This window comes from Topomyia yanbarensis, chromosome 3 (genome assembly GCF_030247195.1).
Source record: "Topomyia yanbarensis strain Yona2022 chromosome 3, ASM3024719v1, whole genome shotgun sequence".
NCBI lineage: Eukaryota > Metazoa > Arthropoda > Insecta > Diptera > Culicidae > Topomyia > Topomyia yanbarensis.
In genome coordinates this window covers 180,044,286-180,059,928 of record NC_080672.1, presented here as the reverse complement: position 1 = coordinate 180,059,928, position 15,643 = coordinate 180,044,286, and the positions used below count along the sequence as shown (strand labels likewise).

Genomic DNA, 15,643 nt, shown 5'->3' with positions numbered 1-15,643 from the left:
ACCGTATCTTTGACTGAAACCTCTCGCCACCAATCCAGCCTTGTAACGATCGGGTTCTCCATTCACTCCTCGTTTAACCTTGAACACCCACTTATTAGTTATCGGTGTTCTGTTTGGTGGTAGCTGTGATAGACTCCAAGTCTGGTTCTTCTTCAGAGAATTAATTTCCTCTTCGACGGCTTTCTTCCATTTGTACCAATCGTCCCTTTTCTTGGCCTCCGCAAGCGACTTTGGTACATCCTGAACGTAGTTCACAGCACTCAATGCACACGCCGCGTACTCTACGTTGTAATCCTGCAGCCAAACCGGAGGAAATCTGTGTCGCTGTGGTCTTCCAGAATTTGTGTCAACCACCGGGTCAATGTACTCTCCCGGTCCATCCTCTTCATGAAAGCTATTAAACTCGTCATCAGACTCTTCTGAAAATGCTTCGTCTGATCCTTCAGCAGAACTGCTGCTCGCATCTCTAGCGGCTTCTGGCGTATCCTTTTCGACCGCTGCTGCTGGGGGCAGCATGATCACACTGGACGACTTTGATGTCTATCTGACCGTGCTCTTCTTCAACAAAATCCACGTCTCGGGCATGTACGATCTTCTTCAACTTTGGGTTCCAAATACGGTAGCCATTAATAGCGTATCCGACGAAAACACCTTTCCATGACTTCGCATCGATTTTCTGTCGCAGCCCTTTTGGTACGTGAACAAAGACCGTGCATCCGAACACGCGTAGTTTCGAGACATTTGGCTTTTTACCCTCCCATAACTCGTAGGGAGTCACACCATCATCTATCGATCTAGACGGACATCTGTTTACTAAATATGTAGCCGTTTGGATAGCCGGTGCCCAAAACCGCTTGCTAACTCCCAAATCTTCAAGCATTGACCGTGTACGCTCTACGAGAGTGCGGTTCATCCGCTCGCTAACACCATTCTGTTCGGGCGTATATGGAACCGTCCATTCAACTTGTATTCCCTTTTTCCGACAGAACTCCTCGAATTTCTGACTACGGTATTCACCTCCATTGTCACACCGCAATCGGCTAATCTTTACGCCGAATTTTGCTGTGACCATCGCTTCACATTGTTGGAACAAATCGAACACTTCACTTTTGTTTTTCATCAAAAACGTCATGGTAAAATGACTCCAGTCATCGATAAAGGTAACAAAATAGTGTTCTCCCCCAATACCAACAGGTGACACTGGCCCGCAAACGTCCGAGTGGATTAGATCTAGCACACGCGACGAACGCTTCTCGCAGCGCTCCGGAAACGATTTCCGGGTCTGCTTCCCCGCGACGCACGGCTCGCATACAACAGTTTTGTTCATTTTCGCACCGGTAAGCTCGAGCCCTGTAACCATATCGCCCGAAATCAGTTTCTCGAGGCTTCGCGCGTTTAGATGGCCGAACCGACGATGCCATAATTCCAATTTCGTTGGGATTAATCCACACGTCATCAAAGAGTCACTTGCACTGCACATATTCGTATAGAAATCGAGACGATACAACTTACCGCAACGCGAACCCATCGCGACGACTTCCGATCCGCGATGTATTGCTACTCGGCCATTTTCGTATGTCACTTTCATTCCCGCTTCGTCAACTTTAACAACAGAGAAAAGATTGCAGCGCGACTCTGGTACGAACAAAACATTCTTCACAGTGCATTTTACTCCCGTACCGTTGACGTTGGATACTACCACAATCGTACCGGCATGTTTAGCGACTATCGATTCACCATGTTTCGCGACCGCGATCTCAACCGGACGCTTCAGCGGCTTCAGAGTTGTAAACAAAGCTTTATTATTAACGATGTGGTCTGAACAGCCCGAATCGATAAACCACGGCACACGGAATTGTTCGGAAAACTTTTTCTTATTTTTAGCCTCGCCGCTTGCAGCAGCAAAACAAACACCGCTCGTTTCAGCCTCTGCTGAGTGTGCTTTCGATGAATATTTTTCGCGAACTTTTTCATCACTTTTCGCTACCTTTTTGGTGGGACAATCGGACAATTTGTGTCCCTCCTTCTTACATCCAAAGCACTTAAACTTCTTCTTGCTCTTCAGTTGCTTGGAACCTTACGAAAACAGCTGATTCATTCTTCACATTGTCACGACAGATACCCTTTCGCTTGGTTTCCTCGTCCAAGAGGCGGCATTTTACAAATTCCATGTTTAAATTCGCCTCTGGCATTGTTTCCAGCGCAGTGACTACGGTGTCAAACGAAGCACCCAAAGTGAGAAGAAGATGGCAAATAACATCCAGTTCTTCCATTTCCGCTCCCGTTCCTCGGTACTCACGCACTAGCCGATCAAAGCAAAGAAAATGATCTTGAAGAGAACCGCCTTCATACCGCAACGCCAGCATCTGTCGCTTCAGGTGCATACGACTGGCGATACTACGTCGCTCGAAGACTCTACTCAACGCCGACCAGATTTCTTTCGGTGTGCGTTTTCCTTGCACAAACTCTAACTGGGAGTCGTGAATTCGTGAAATGATCAAACTTTTACATCTCTTTTCTTTCTTCACCCACTTTGTGCGTTCCTTTTCCTTTCGCTGCTTTCCTTTCGCTGTTCTTCTTTCAACGCCTCTACGTCAGCAACATCAGCTTCAACGCATTCCAGCAGGTCGTGCTCCTCCAATAGCACCTGCATACGGAATTTCCATGACGAGAAATTGGACCCATCAAACAGCGGTAGGTGAAAACGTTCAACTCGATCTTCATCGACCATCGCGACAACTGTTTACACTAAATTATCGAAATTGTTTTGGAAACTATCTGAGCCCATAACCTTTTGTGGTTTCATATGGGTTTTAGACGAACATAGCAAAAGAAAAACTATTTACACTTCATCAAACACGTTTTACTTTAATTGCGTCTTGTTTATTTGGATAAAGGTTAATCAATGTGGAACGGTGTGGATAGGAAACCAGTATGCATGTAGTGGTAGGGTTGCCAGGATTGTTATTTCAACATTCACGTCCCCAGCAGAGCGTTTTGTTTTATAATTTCGAACAGTTTTGTTTTAAAATTTAAAACTGTTATACGACGCCGTTCTATTTGTTGCTGATTTTAAAACTCGTTTAGAACTGTGTTTTAAATACATGCAAAGTTTTCAGCACAGACACTTAGACCCGATAGACTGGGGGAAAATAAATTTGAATGCAGCAACGCTGAAGGCATAGCGTGACATGAATTTTAAACTGAATAGAACATTCGCTAAAACTGCTGCTGGGTGAAAATTTTAAAACAGTAAGTTCTAGTTTTAAAATTCTCAGTTTTATATAATAGAACTGTCAAAGTTATGAATCTAAAACTGAAACACTCCTGAACATGCTCTAACGCACAAGGGATGCTAACAGTGATGTACCAAATCGGGTTTTTATAATTTTGGGGAAAAAACGCAAGGTTTTTTCCCGGTTAAAACGGTTTTTTCACGGGAAGATTGGGTTTTTGCAATTTTGTGATATATTAGTAATTGAACATTAATGTATTGTTATCCAAACACTTTTATTTTATTTATGAGCATTGTTGTCATAAAGTTTTGCATGTATATGAATTCTGAATGGTTTTCCTCGATTGAATCATTGCTATAGCGGTGATCCAACATTTCTTTACAAATATTGTGGTTGAATAAGTGATAAAACTTTTCAACACGTTTTGGGCTAAGTCGATTGCGTTTCTTACTGTGAATCCACCTAAACGTACTAAACATTTTTTCTACTGTTGCTGATGTAGTTGATGCCGAAAGAATTCGGATTGCGATTTGTGAGAGTTCTGATTACGGTTCATACTAATGACGAATGTCAAGGCCACTCGCTTTCTGCATATTACTCACTTTTACTTTTCACCGAACTAAATAGGTATATTCTAAATTTTGTATGAATACCTACCTCATTTCGCTAAAAGCATAGCAACCCCTAAAATGAGTAACAAGCAGAATAAAAGTAGTTTGGGCATCACACGATTGTTCTAATTTTCACTAGTTTGAGAAACAATGACTATTGTTTCCAGTATTATATGAAACAAGTTTTGAAATATGGAATGGACCGAAATTAATGTAGCAGGAACAGAAAATGCTTGGTAAAACCGGTTATAAATATATCAGAATGTGAAAATTAGATTTAAACTTCAAGTTTAAAAATCGGCCAGGAGCTTTTCGATTATATCCTACAGAAAACGAAAAAAAGTATATCCGGTTCTTAAAAAGGACTTTTCTTTATACAACCTTTAATCTTGAATGTAACGTTGTACGGAATTTCCCGTGAGCGAATTATACTGGATGTTCATCCTTGCCGACTTTTTCGGGTGAGAATATTCTAAGAGATTCTCATTTTCAAGGATCTCTGTCCGATTTTTACGCTTGATGTTTATATTCGATTTTTATATGCTAAGATATCTGGAGTGGGTTTTACAAAGTATGTTTTATCCTTGCGACTTTTATTTTCGGTCTCTCAAATGTAAATGCAAGATTCTTTAACCCTCCGGAAGTCGCGCAAATGGCCCACTGAGCGACTAACCGCTGGTGCCCTAAGACGATTTCGCTAGATTTTCAGAGCAGTACACGCAGTGCACTAGCGCGACTGCCGAAAGGTTAAAAACATTAAATGAACATCATACATTCGATAAAACGAAAAAACCCATATTTCGTCCGGGTTAGAATGATTTGGGAAAAAACCCGGTTAAAACCCAAAAATAAAAACCCGGGAAAATGGATTTTTTCCCATCGGTACATCACTGGATGCTAATAAAGCATCATAAGAAACGAGGCCAATCATGACTACACTGTAACTAATCCGCACATTGAACTTAAGTGTTTTACACTTAATTTTGCCGCAACTGACTTAACACTTAAACTTTATGTGTCAAACAATTGATAACGCACTTGTTTGAAGAAACGTTAATATCAATAGCAGTTACACTTAGGTTTCATATGCATGGAGTATTCTAATTAAGTGTCTGAGAAATGGGTTTTAAATGTAATCCATATACAATTTAAGTTTGCATCAACTTAAATATCATATTATTCCTTATAAAAGACATGTGCAAAAATGTTAATTTTCAAATGGGGAGAACATTTGTATGTACATAACATAAAAGTTTTTAGTTCAATAAAATATTTTATTTGAATTTAAAAAATACAACTTGATTCATCACTAAATATATTCTCTTAAAAGAAAGAACAAATAAGTTAGTGTGTTATTCCTAAATATTAAATGAAATAAAAATGGTTTACCCGTAACGCGTCTCTTCTTTGGTCCTGTTTATATGAAGTCCGTCAATTAAATTACCTGCAAGCACAACATTATTTATCAATCATGCAATCATTTTTTATAAATTTACTTACCATGCAAAACATTCTGAATACGCCATGCAAACCTCGATTTAAATATTAATTTCTGCATATTTTTTGCCGCCATGTTTCCCCAAATCAATGTTGTGAAAAATCAACTTGTCTCTAAGTGTTTTCACACTTGATGTTGCCGAAATAGTCAAAAATAATGAATTTCATGGGCAAAACATATATGATTAAATAATCTGACTCTTAACATTCATATGTAATGACAGTTAATAATACTATCACGTAGGACGCTTGAATTTTAAGTGTTATTTTATTAAAGGACACAAGAAAAATTCTTGAGTTTTCAATGTGGTTCGAAACTTAAATCTTATGTGCCAAATAACTTCGTAAATAAGTGTACATTATTCGCAGTGATGGGCAAACCATTTACTATTTAATTCGCTGACTCGAAATTCAATTGACGTGACACTTAATGTTGCCGCAATTGTTATAAACATGGATCTCATGGACAACACATTTATGATTTATAGCGCTCACACTTAAAATTTAAACGCGATGACACTCGATCATGTTATAGGGTGGCACACTTAGTTTTGAAGTGTAATTTTATTGAGAGTTAAATGGAAAGTTCTGGAATTCTCAGTGTGGCTTGAAACTTAAATCTTATGTGTCAAATCTCTTCAAAATAAAGTGTAAATTATTTACAGTGTAGTTGTAATGGGTACGTCATAATGTTTGGGACAGCTTACTGCGTCATAAAATCCGGATGTGGGTCATAAGGTTGGGACTGCATGACGCACACTTGTTTTCGGATAATATCGCACCACTTGTGCGGATGTTACGACGCGCTACCATTTTCGGATCACGTGTCACAATCGACAATCTGAACACGCAAACCGAAAGAATACGCCACATCGTTTTTTTTCATGTGCTGAGAGCCACACGCTCATTGAAAATAACTCAAAAGTGAGTGACCAGCCACTCAATTCCATAAAAAGTGCACATGCACGCTCATTGAAAACTACTCAAAATTTGAGTTTCCACTACTCAATTTCAAAAACCGGGGCAAACTGTCAAAAATGAGTATCGATTTGAGTAAAATTGACTGAACTCTGGAGTAACCATTAAATTATCAACTATTTGAATGAAAAAAAACTGGTGCACGAAGTGGAACAGCCCGCACACAAAAAATTGAAAATAGTTTCAAATGTTGATTCAACAGAAAAAAAAATCAACGAGGAGACATTCGGAAAACTAAAAGGTAAGTTTTCGCAAGTGTGGTTTCTTTTTTAAAATAACATACCTTCTTATTTTGCATATCCAGTAGCACGAGATCCTATTTACAGGAAAAAGGAGAAAGGACCTCGGAATAAATTTATAAACATCGTATTAACAACTAGAGATACAGGTAAGTGGAATTTTGTATACAGATTAATGCGTTTGTTAGTATTATTAAAAATACAGATCGGTTAAATTTCAAATTTTGTCTTTGCGTAAAAAGTACTCAAAATTGACATTTTGTACCCGAGCTCAAAACTGAGTAAGTGAGGAAAACTCAATTTTTGACCATGTGCACTTTTTATGGAATTGAGTGGCTGGTCACTCACTTTTGAGTTATTTTCAATGAGCGTGTGGTCAAAAATTGAGTTTTCCTCACTTACTCAGTTTTGAGCTCGGGTACAAAATGTCAATTTTGAGTACTTTTTACGCAAAGACAAAATTTGAAATTTAACCGATCTGTATTTTTAATAATACTAACAAACGCATTAATCTGTATACAAAATTCCACTTACCTGTATCTCTAGTTGTTAATACGATGTTTATAAATTTATTCCGAGGTCCTTTCTTCTTTTTCCTGTAAATAGGATCTCGTGCTACTGGATATGCAAAATAAGAAGGTATGTTATTTTAAAAAAGAAACCACACTTGCGAAAACTTACCTTTTAGTTTTCCGAATGTTTCCTCGTTGATTTTTTTTCTGTTGAATCAACATTTGAAACTATTTTCAATTTTTTGTGTGCGGGCTGTCCACTTCGTGCACCAGTAAGTTTATTTTCATTCAAATAGTTGATAATTCAATGGTTACTCCAGAGTTCAGTCAATTTTACTCAAATCGATACTCATTTTTTGACAGTTTGCCCCGGTTTTTGAAATTGAGTAGTGGAAACTCAAATTTTGAGTAGTTTTCAATGAGCGTGCAAGAAAAATTGCGCTCAATTTTTCCTCCAATTGAGTTCTTTGCGACCGGTCTCACGAACACTAATGAAGTTTCCTGGTTGAAAACAATCCCATTTACTTTTGCCGTCTTTGTTTAATATTTTCCACTAGCTTGTGATGTAGTATTTGTGTCATGTGGCGTGTACGTACATGAGCCGTAGAAAAGTCTATTCTTCATTTCAGACATGCACATCAATAACGACTGACAACTGGCAGAACGAGCACTACGACACGAACAATATTCTACTAGACGAATCTGACGGAATCATGACAGATGATGGCGAATTGATAGCGAAATATTCGATAAAGATTGTACAACTTCAAATACACGGAAGATGACGAGAACGAACTACAGCAGCGAAGGGTACAACAAATCCAGGAATCAGGGACAAAACGGATTGATTAAGATGAGCCACCACATGGAATTGTAAAATCGGGGCTGGAGCACGATCAATGTAACAAAAAGGTCATAAGAAAATTTTGCAATAATTATTCCTTCTACTGATTATCGCATTTTCTATCTTCGTATATCTAATGTTATGTTTATGTTGCAGACGTTCAGATATTGGATCAATACCCAACCAAAGAGAATAGTGAAAGAGACGCAGAGTGAAAATCAGTCAAAACGGCAACACTCCCTTTACGATGATTTCAACACTAGAATTTGGCAACCGTTTCCACAGGCAGCACTTTAAATGACTCCTATTATATTTTGAAAACAAACCTTTTATCGATCGTTGGATTTGTTTATCAAACGATGTGCATTTTGAAACAAAGAGATGAAATAATTCTAAAGCTTGTTTTTACTCATACATAGACTCTAGAATGCACCTTACAATCACGATTGCACTAAATTCTGACGAAAATTCAAATTTCTTTTTTGATAGATTTACAATACTTATCTCCTCCAACTCAGGCATGAGTAATGTTTATTTACATTGCACGATTGGTCTGCTCAATAAGGTATTTTTGGCTTCACACTATTCGTCTCTTTCCCTATTCTCTTTGTACCCAACATACAACTATTAGGTTACTGACCGATCACATGAACTAATCGTATTAGTTCATACGATTCTCGAACAACTCAACACCACGGGAGAACATCAACCGGGACTTTGAGCGGCGCCTGAAGGCCATGAAAATCATTCCTTATGAAATCGAACCAGGTTCGAAAGCGGAAGCCACCTCTCGAAAACTCAGTACTATCACTGGTAGGATCACAAGCGCAAACATCTACCCCTTGAAATGTGGATATCCGAAAGCAAATCCGGCAGTTACTTGCCCATGCTGACATCAAAGTTTCTTTCCAACGATTTGTCTCTGGTAGATTACTGTTGGGAAAAGGTAAACAAACAGGTACTTAGTCCGTGCCCATTCGAACAAACTGATTCAGCAAATCTCCGCTGACATGGTCAATAACTACGAGCTCAATTTTGGTAATGAGACAGGAAAAGAGCCTGTTCTAAGTTTATAACTTTTGTATTTTCTTCTTGGTCCAACAGGTTACTTCTCGGATTCGATCGTCATTCTTAATTTAAGGGCGAAATCGCCCTTCGTGGGGACGTGGAAAAAGATTCGTGAATGGAACCAAATCTGTCAACATTCTCAGTGCTCATCCCGGCAATTAATCAATCAACAGAAGATACTGCAGATTGCCATTCAAGGGCTGTTCAAACAGTTCTGATGACTGGAAAGCCGCTGAACTTTTTTTTAATTTCAATTATAGAGGTTTTAACCTTAAGGTCATTCGCCTCCTCGGGTTAGAAAAATCTCTTATGAAAAATTTCTAACCCAATGTGCGAGGTCGAGACTCGAACCCAGGTGCGCAGCGTACAAGGCAATCGATTTACCAACTACGCTACGCCCACCCCCTCCCGCTGAACTTCCCACAGGTCAGAAATTAAATCAATATTTTCTCTCAAACTTTTATTGAATTATATTCATCAATGAACTTTCTGAATTGAAATTCACGAATGAAACTAAAATAATCAATTCGGCACAGTATAGTTTATATTTAATATTTTTAATCGAATGTCAAACCAAACCTTATGTGTAGTTCGAATTTGTTACTGGTTTGTACATGCAAAATCATCACTGTCTTTTCATTCTTGTAGATGCGTACCCAATCAATTAGCATCAGAGCGCTCTGATAGGCATCATTCATCTATCAAAATGGAATTCCGTAACGAAGCTTGCATCAACCGTTGTTGTCTACCCGACGCATTCTCAGCCATTGATCCAGATGTATAAGTAATTCTGATAACTACTTTGGTAGACTCCAGGATGTCACTGATACCGGTGTTACTACATATAGATTGGATTGATTAGTAGTTACACAAGTCGAACGACTGGTGGTATTGGTGGTATACCGGGTTACAAAAACCGGAGCTACATTGATGGGTTTATAAATGCAAGAATAAAATAAATAAAGTTTTATATGATATTTTGATGTCTTCTACTTTATTTAATATTTTGGTTGCAGTTTAAAATCGAAATATTGTACTTACGCCGTTTTGCCTTCTGTTTTCAGTGCGCATACTAGTTGCACCTCAGAGCGCGCTGAAAATAGAAGATAAACGAAAGGCGTATGTGCAAAATTTCGATTTTCAACTGCAACCAGAATATGAATTTATTCAACAATATTTCATATTACACAAACGGTGAGATTCAATGTAACATCACTTACTTTTCACATATTTTTTTATCAAATTCACAACTGCAACATGTAACTTCTACAAAAATACTTTGTCACAGTTACAGGTAAAGTCACTTACGTATTATGTGAAACTCTGGTGGAATAAGCGTTCAATGTTTTTTTTAATAAAGATTACAGATGGATCATATAGGTGCTATTGAAACTTTTAGTAAAAGCTACATGAAAAGTCACGTGAGTGTTACGTGAAATTTGAATAGGTAGTTCATGAGTTCATTCTGTGTTACCTATGATCCAGGTAAGTGTTAAGTGAAAAGTGCGATGGATAAAAATCATATATCTAGAGCTTTTTTTTCATTACATCATATCTAACAGAAACGTCAAACGGAGAAAATCGCGTTCGAAAATTTCCTTGCAACTTTGAAATTTATTTAATAATTAAAGCCCACAGAAGGCTATTAATACTACTATCACCTCTGCATTTACTCATTGCAGGATCGTATAAGCATATTACATGTTTTTCTCGAAAATAATAGGGAGATAATTGATAACTATTATTTTATTACATTTTGCCGATCACTTTTGCTATTATGCTCTTTTACATATGTGGTCTTGGCAACACCGTTTGTAGATGGTACATTTTACTGTGACGTTTTGAGAGACGGGCTTGTAGATGTGATATATTTGATGTGCTGTATTGCAACCGAGAGTGTAGATATGAGGTTTGGCATTGGCAAAACATACTAACTACAGTCGACTTGGAGAAACATCACAACGCAAAACATCACATTTACAAAATATTAGCAAAACTTTTGTATACTATATGTGACATTTTGAATTAAGATTAAATTAACATATAAAGAGTTATAATTTTTCTCTATTATTTGTGGACGATAAAGAGTCAATGCTTAGCTTTTATTTGGCATAAAAACTCAGTTTGTTTACATTTGTTAGTTATTACGTTTTGAATAAACGGTATAGATATGTTTTCACGTAGCAATAACGCCCAAACATGAACCGTCATGTTTGAAAAACGCAAAAAACAACCAAGTCCATTTCAGCCGCCAGAAAATTTTTCTAAGTATTGAAATTGCCTTTAAATCGCATTCGCAAATTGCATTTGTTCCTAGGGGCAATTAGCACAGGCGAGTTGAGTCAAACGTCAAACTTTTTAAATCGCCTGACCATGTTCGTCCGCATTTTTTGACAGGGCTTACACGCAACGCAAAATACATTGCACGCAACGCAAAATGCATTACGAATTTCTATTTTGATGGAAAGAAATGCATTTAATTTCACTGATTTTTAAAAATGCATCACAAGTGATCTGCCCTTAGGTACCACCCGAATTTAGTTGCGATCAAGTGTAAATGGATTGATCGTTTCATTCCATTTGCCATTCTTATCACTCTCATTACTATGAGAAAAGAACCACACTTCCGAAAGCATCTGACATGTACGCGAATTTGCACGCTGAAAGAAACTAGTACAAGTGCGTTCTGCTGGTTGAATGAGAACTCGAAAGATGGTGTTGGAATCACCAAAATGATGTTGTCGAAGGTGTATTCGTGGAATTTGACAGTGGAATATCTTGTACTTTATCATCTTCGGTACGGGTGAATTATGGCGGGTAGCGCTCGGTACGCTTGGATTTTTGCGGGAGGCGCTTGGTACGGGGAAATTTTGGCGGGAGGTACGAACAGATGCTCCGAAACCATCCATTTCACTCCGGCGTTCCTGTAACGTTGTCGCCCTGTTCGCTGCAGATCTGGATAACTCTAGCGCGTGCGCGCTTTTTTGGAACCCGCCGATCTCCTCCTGGGGTGCTGTCGGCTTCTGCAAGAGCTGGACTGAGGCTGTGCTTTTTCTTCCTTTTATTACCCATTTGGAATGGGTAGGCGCTCGTTCAGATTTCCAACTACAAACACTTTAAACTCTTCTACTGGTACTGGAGAGGTCCTCACTTGGGGACTGCAAACACACGAATGGTGATACAAAACAAGCTCGCGTGACCTGTATAAATAACATTCCCGTATGTAATGAAACGCCTACATGCTCCTTTTTGACGGCTCTGCCTGAGATATGCTTGCAAATTTTCCTCGCTGTTCTCGAAGGATTTTTTAAAAATCTTTTTTTGGTTTATTTATTATAGTAGCACTTATTTTGAAATTTAATGCGAAATACGTGCACAAATTTCCGATCAGATGGTGTAAAAATATTGCGATTTTGATCAGTAGAACGAAAGATATTCGAATTTAAAAACTGAATGTTTTGAAACGGGACCCCATATTGAAATTTATATTATCAGAAGTATTCTACTTCAAAACCTGTATCCCTATGTGCGGGGTTGGGAATTGAACCCAGGTGAGCTGCGTACAAGGCAATTAATTTACCAACTACGCTATTCCCGCCCCTTACTAAACTCACTGTTCACCTTCACCCACTATACCGGTGTAGGGCAATATCAAATACAAAAATACAAATACTCTTTATACCGTATTACACCAGAGTACTGAATGCGCACAAATGAAAAAGAAATTTTATTTATTTTTTTATTTATTTATAACCATTAATCATAACCACATAAAAGCCACGATAATTTTACATGAAAGTAACAAATGTATATAAAACAAAGCGTAACATATGAAGGGTCAAGCCTGTTACCTGATTTTTTTTACATTATTGCATTGCCTGAAAAATTTTCGCATGGTATTAGTACACCGCAAGCAGAATAGCAAAATTACATATAGTTTATTTTATGACTTTTTGAGAAACACCTTTCGGTAACTACAACATACGTTGACTACTTATGGGAAATCACCGACTTCTCTCGCCTTATCTGTTTTGTCGAAGAATAGTTCAATGTCATATGTTTAGTATGTAACATGTGTCTACAGTAGGATGAGACAAAAATAGGCTGTTCCGACTACCTTTGAGGCCCCATTTGGGTCCTAGAACAACTCTGCATATTCTTTGCCTGATGGGTGAAACTATATTTGTGTGCCCATGGTTAAACTAGAAAAAATCTAGAAAGAGAACTGCGGAAAAAAGCGTATGCCTCAACATGGTATGGCAAAACATGCAGTGTTATAAGCAGGCATTACATTTATCTTCTCGCGGAGAGGATAAGCAACCTTTTCCACCATTGATGATAACTTGTGGATTTGAAGCAAGGAGAGAATGCCTTAGGGGCCCTACTCTCACAGTCACGTCACTTAGTGACTAGAAGGAAATTTTGTTCTAGTCACTGGGTGACGTGACTGTGAGAATAGGGCCTAGACCTTAACATAGCATGCGTGTATTTTGTCCTATATTGTTGGAGGGAAGATTCTAATTTTTTTTCCTTTTTCCGTTTATCGCTTCTTTATGGACTTTGATCTTATCCTCCTTCCGTAAGAAAAGATAAATCTTTATCGTCAGTCTGGCGTTGACGATAAAGTCAAATAACGCGTGGTATAGTGGACTAGCTAACGAATTGATTTTTTTAGCTCATCTGATAGAATTATCCTCTCTCGCTCGTTTTCGTGCACTGCTTTTCCATTCCTTTCTGCTGCTAATACCATCATAACTAAAACGAATGTGCATGTTCCCCCACCATCCCATGGCCAGAATCAGCGCTAACAAATAAGAAAAAGAATTTAAATTTGTGAAAATCTTTTCCTTCTTTCTTTTTAAATCTGCAACATTCTTTGAAAATATTGTTGGAATGTTGTTATTGAAAAACTGAACATGCAAGTTTGCTAGCACTGGCCACTAGATTGAAGGCGATGGAAAGACAGAATATTCGTTTTGGTTATGCTAGTATTGGTAGCCGAACGGAAAGGAAAGGCACAGGAATGGCACGAAAACGAGCGAGAGAGCGATAGTAGTGCTTTCTCGTGTGTTCATATATGAATATTGGTCGGTCGGTTTTTCTCATCATTCGTATTCGTTCAAGCAGCCAGTCGGACTGCTGGCCCAGTCCACCGGAGGAAAGCAGTTGGCAATGATGACGGTCCGAAAAAGTGCCCCAGCTACTGGGTGCCCATCGCAACCAACTACCGATCAGGAACTGTCGCCATGCCAGTATTTCGCCCCAACTAAAGGGCAACGGAGCAACTAATCCGCTGGCTAACATTCCAGCGTCTGGTTCGTAAGGTTGTGTATTACTTCAAAGTCGAGCTACGCTTAAAAAACTCAGCCATAATGAAGCCAGTGATGCCTATTTGGTCGGTTTGTTTGAGGATACAAAATAGTGCGCCAAGTACGTAACTTTCTCGCAAAAGAAATCAAACTGGCTCACAGTGTCCGCTGGGAGTGGGCGTAGATTACAATAAAAAAAGGTTCTTTTCAGGACCAATCAATTCTGTTCTAGTGTGAGTTAAACTGAATCTTTCATTTTAAGATGTGTAACAAATTTTCAACAAGCAACATAATACGTTGTGTGGAAAGAAGTAGCTTGCACACGGAACAAAATTTAAATTATCCTCTCGCTCGTTTAGTGCACTGCTTTTCCATTCCTTTCTGCTGCTATTATCAGCATAACCAAAAACGAATGTGCGTGTTCCCTCACCATCCCTCTAGCGATCAGTGTTGCTTCAATTGCATGTGTTTAAGAGAAACGTTGAAGTCGCATGCTTCTATTCGAGCTTTTTGGCAGCCTCCGTGAACTAACTGCATTAAATGACTTTTTTGTGTAGCTCCGTGCTAGTAGCAAACAAAATGGCGCTACCAGCGTCTGATTCGTGAGATTGTGCAGGATTTCAAAGTCGAGCTAAGCTTATAAAGTTCAGCCGTAATGTTACCCGAAGAAGCCAGTCTTGTCGTTTTGTTCGAGGCTACAAAACAGTTCGCCAGGCACGTAACTATCATGCCAAATATATCCAACGATCCAGCGCATCACCATCAACACCAACGCCGAAACCAAAGGTTCTTTTCAGAACCACCATTATTACCATAGAGAATTATTTGAAAATTTCCCATTCAAACGTGATTCTGTTGAATATTATTAGATTTAAATTAACGTCTCGAATTGAAGTCACGACGCTCCGGTTATGTTACAGACATTACCCACCCATCTTTTTTTATTGTGACCACGACTAACGGTTTAATATAGGGTGGACGAGCCCTTATTCATCTCATTAGTCAGTATGTCACACTATTTCGTAGATAACTCGACTTAGAGTGATTGCATTACGCTTAAATAGGTATCATCATCTCTGCTACGTTCCAGTGCAGTAAAAAATTTTGCATGCAAAATGTGAAATGCTCGCGTTGGAGCGAAGCGAAAAGCCAAGTACAACTTACCCTTATTCATCCTATCATTTGAGCTAATGCGTTGAATAGAGATAACCGATACTGCTCTAACTAATGCGTTTAAATGGGTGAGATGAATAGAGGAGCTAAGATGAATTAGGGAGCAGTAACTCTAGACACCCCATTTCAATATTTCGGAAGGAACAGAATGTCGAGTTTGGAAAATTTGTAACTTT

The 15,643-nt window shown here is 38.6% G+C and overlaps 1 protein-coding gene and 2 long non-coding RNA genes across 9 annotated transcripts in view; 1 reads left to right on the top strand and 2 right to left on the bottom strand.

The window, feature by feature from the left end:
* Positions 1–5,138: 5,138 nt before the first annotated feature.
* Positions 5,139–6,563, bottom strand: LOC131693773 (uncharacterized). 2 transcript variants are annotated; one of them, XR_009306323.1, is made up of 3 exons: positions 5,348–6,563; positions 5,237–5,291; positions 5,139–5,169 (listed from the first exon to the last, which is right to left on the bottom strand). It is a non-coding gene; the product is annotated as an uncharacterized LOC131693773 (long non-coding RNA). The 2 variants fall into 2 exon arrangements; XR_009306322.1 differs by having other exon boundaries at positions 5,146–5,291.
* A 1,048-nt stretch (positions 6,564–7,611) lies between these two features.
* LOC131693769 (uncharacterized) lies at positions 7,612–9,962 on the top strand. 2 transcript variants are annotated; one of them, XR_009306317.1, is made up of 5 exons: positions 7,624–7,638; positions 7,703–7,985; positions 8,074–8,955; positions 9,022–9,411; positions 9,634–9,962. It is a non-coding gene; the product is annotated as an uncharacterized LOC131693769 (long non-coding RNA). The 2 variants fall into 2 exon arrangements; XR_009306316.1 differs by having other exon boundaries at positions 7,612–7,985.
* The window catches only part of LOC131693764 (peroxisomal membrane protein PEX13), a 52,518-nt gene continuing 46,550 nt past the window's right edge, over positions 9,676–15,643 (bottom strand). For 3 of the 5 annotated variants that reach the window (XM_058981888.1, XM_058981891.1, XM_058981887.1), the window contains 2 exons: positions 9,889–9,907; positions 9,676–9,823 (listed from right to left, as the gene is read on the bottom strand). In XM_058981888.1, the coding sequence (XP_058837871.1) occupies positions 9,676–9,823; positions 9,889–9,907 (167 nt within the window). The other 2 variants (XM_058981889.1, XM_058981890.1) reach the window with 2 other exon arrangements.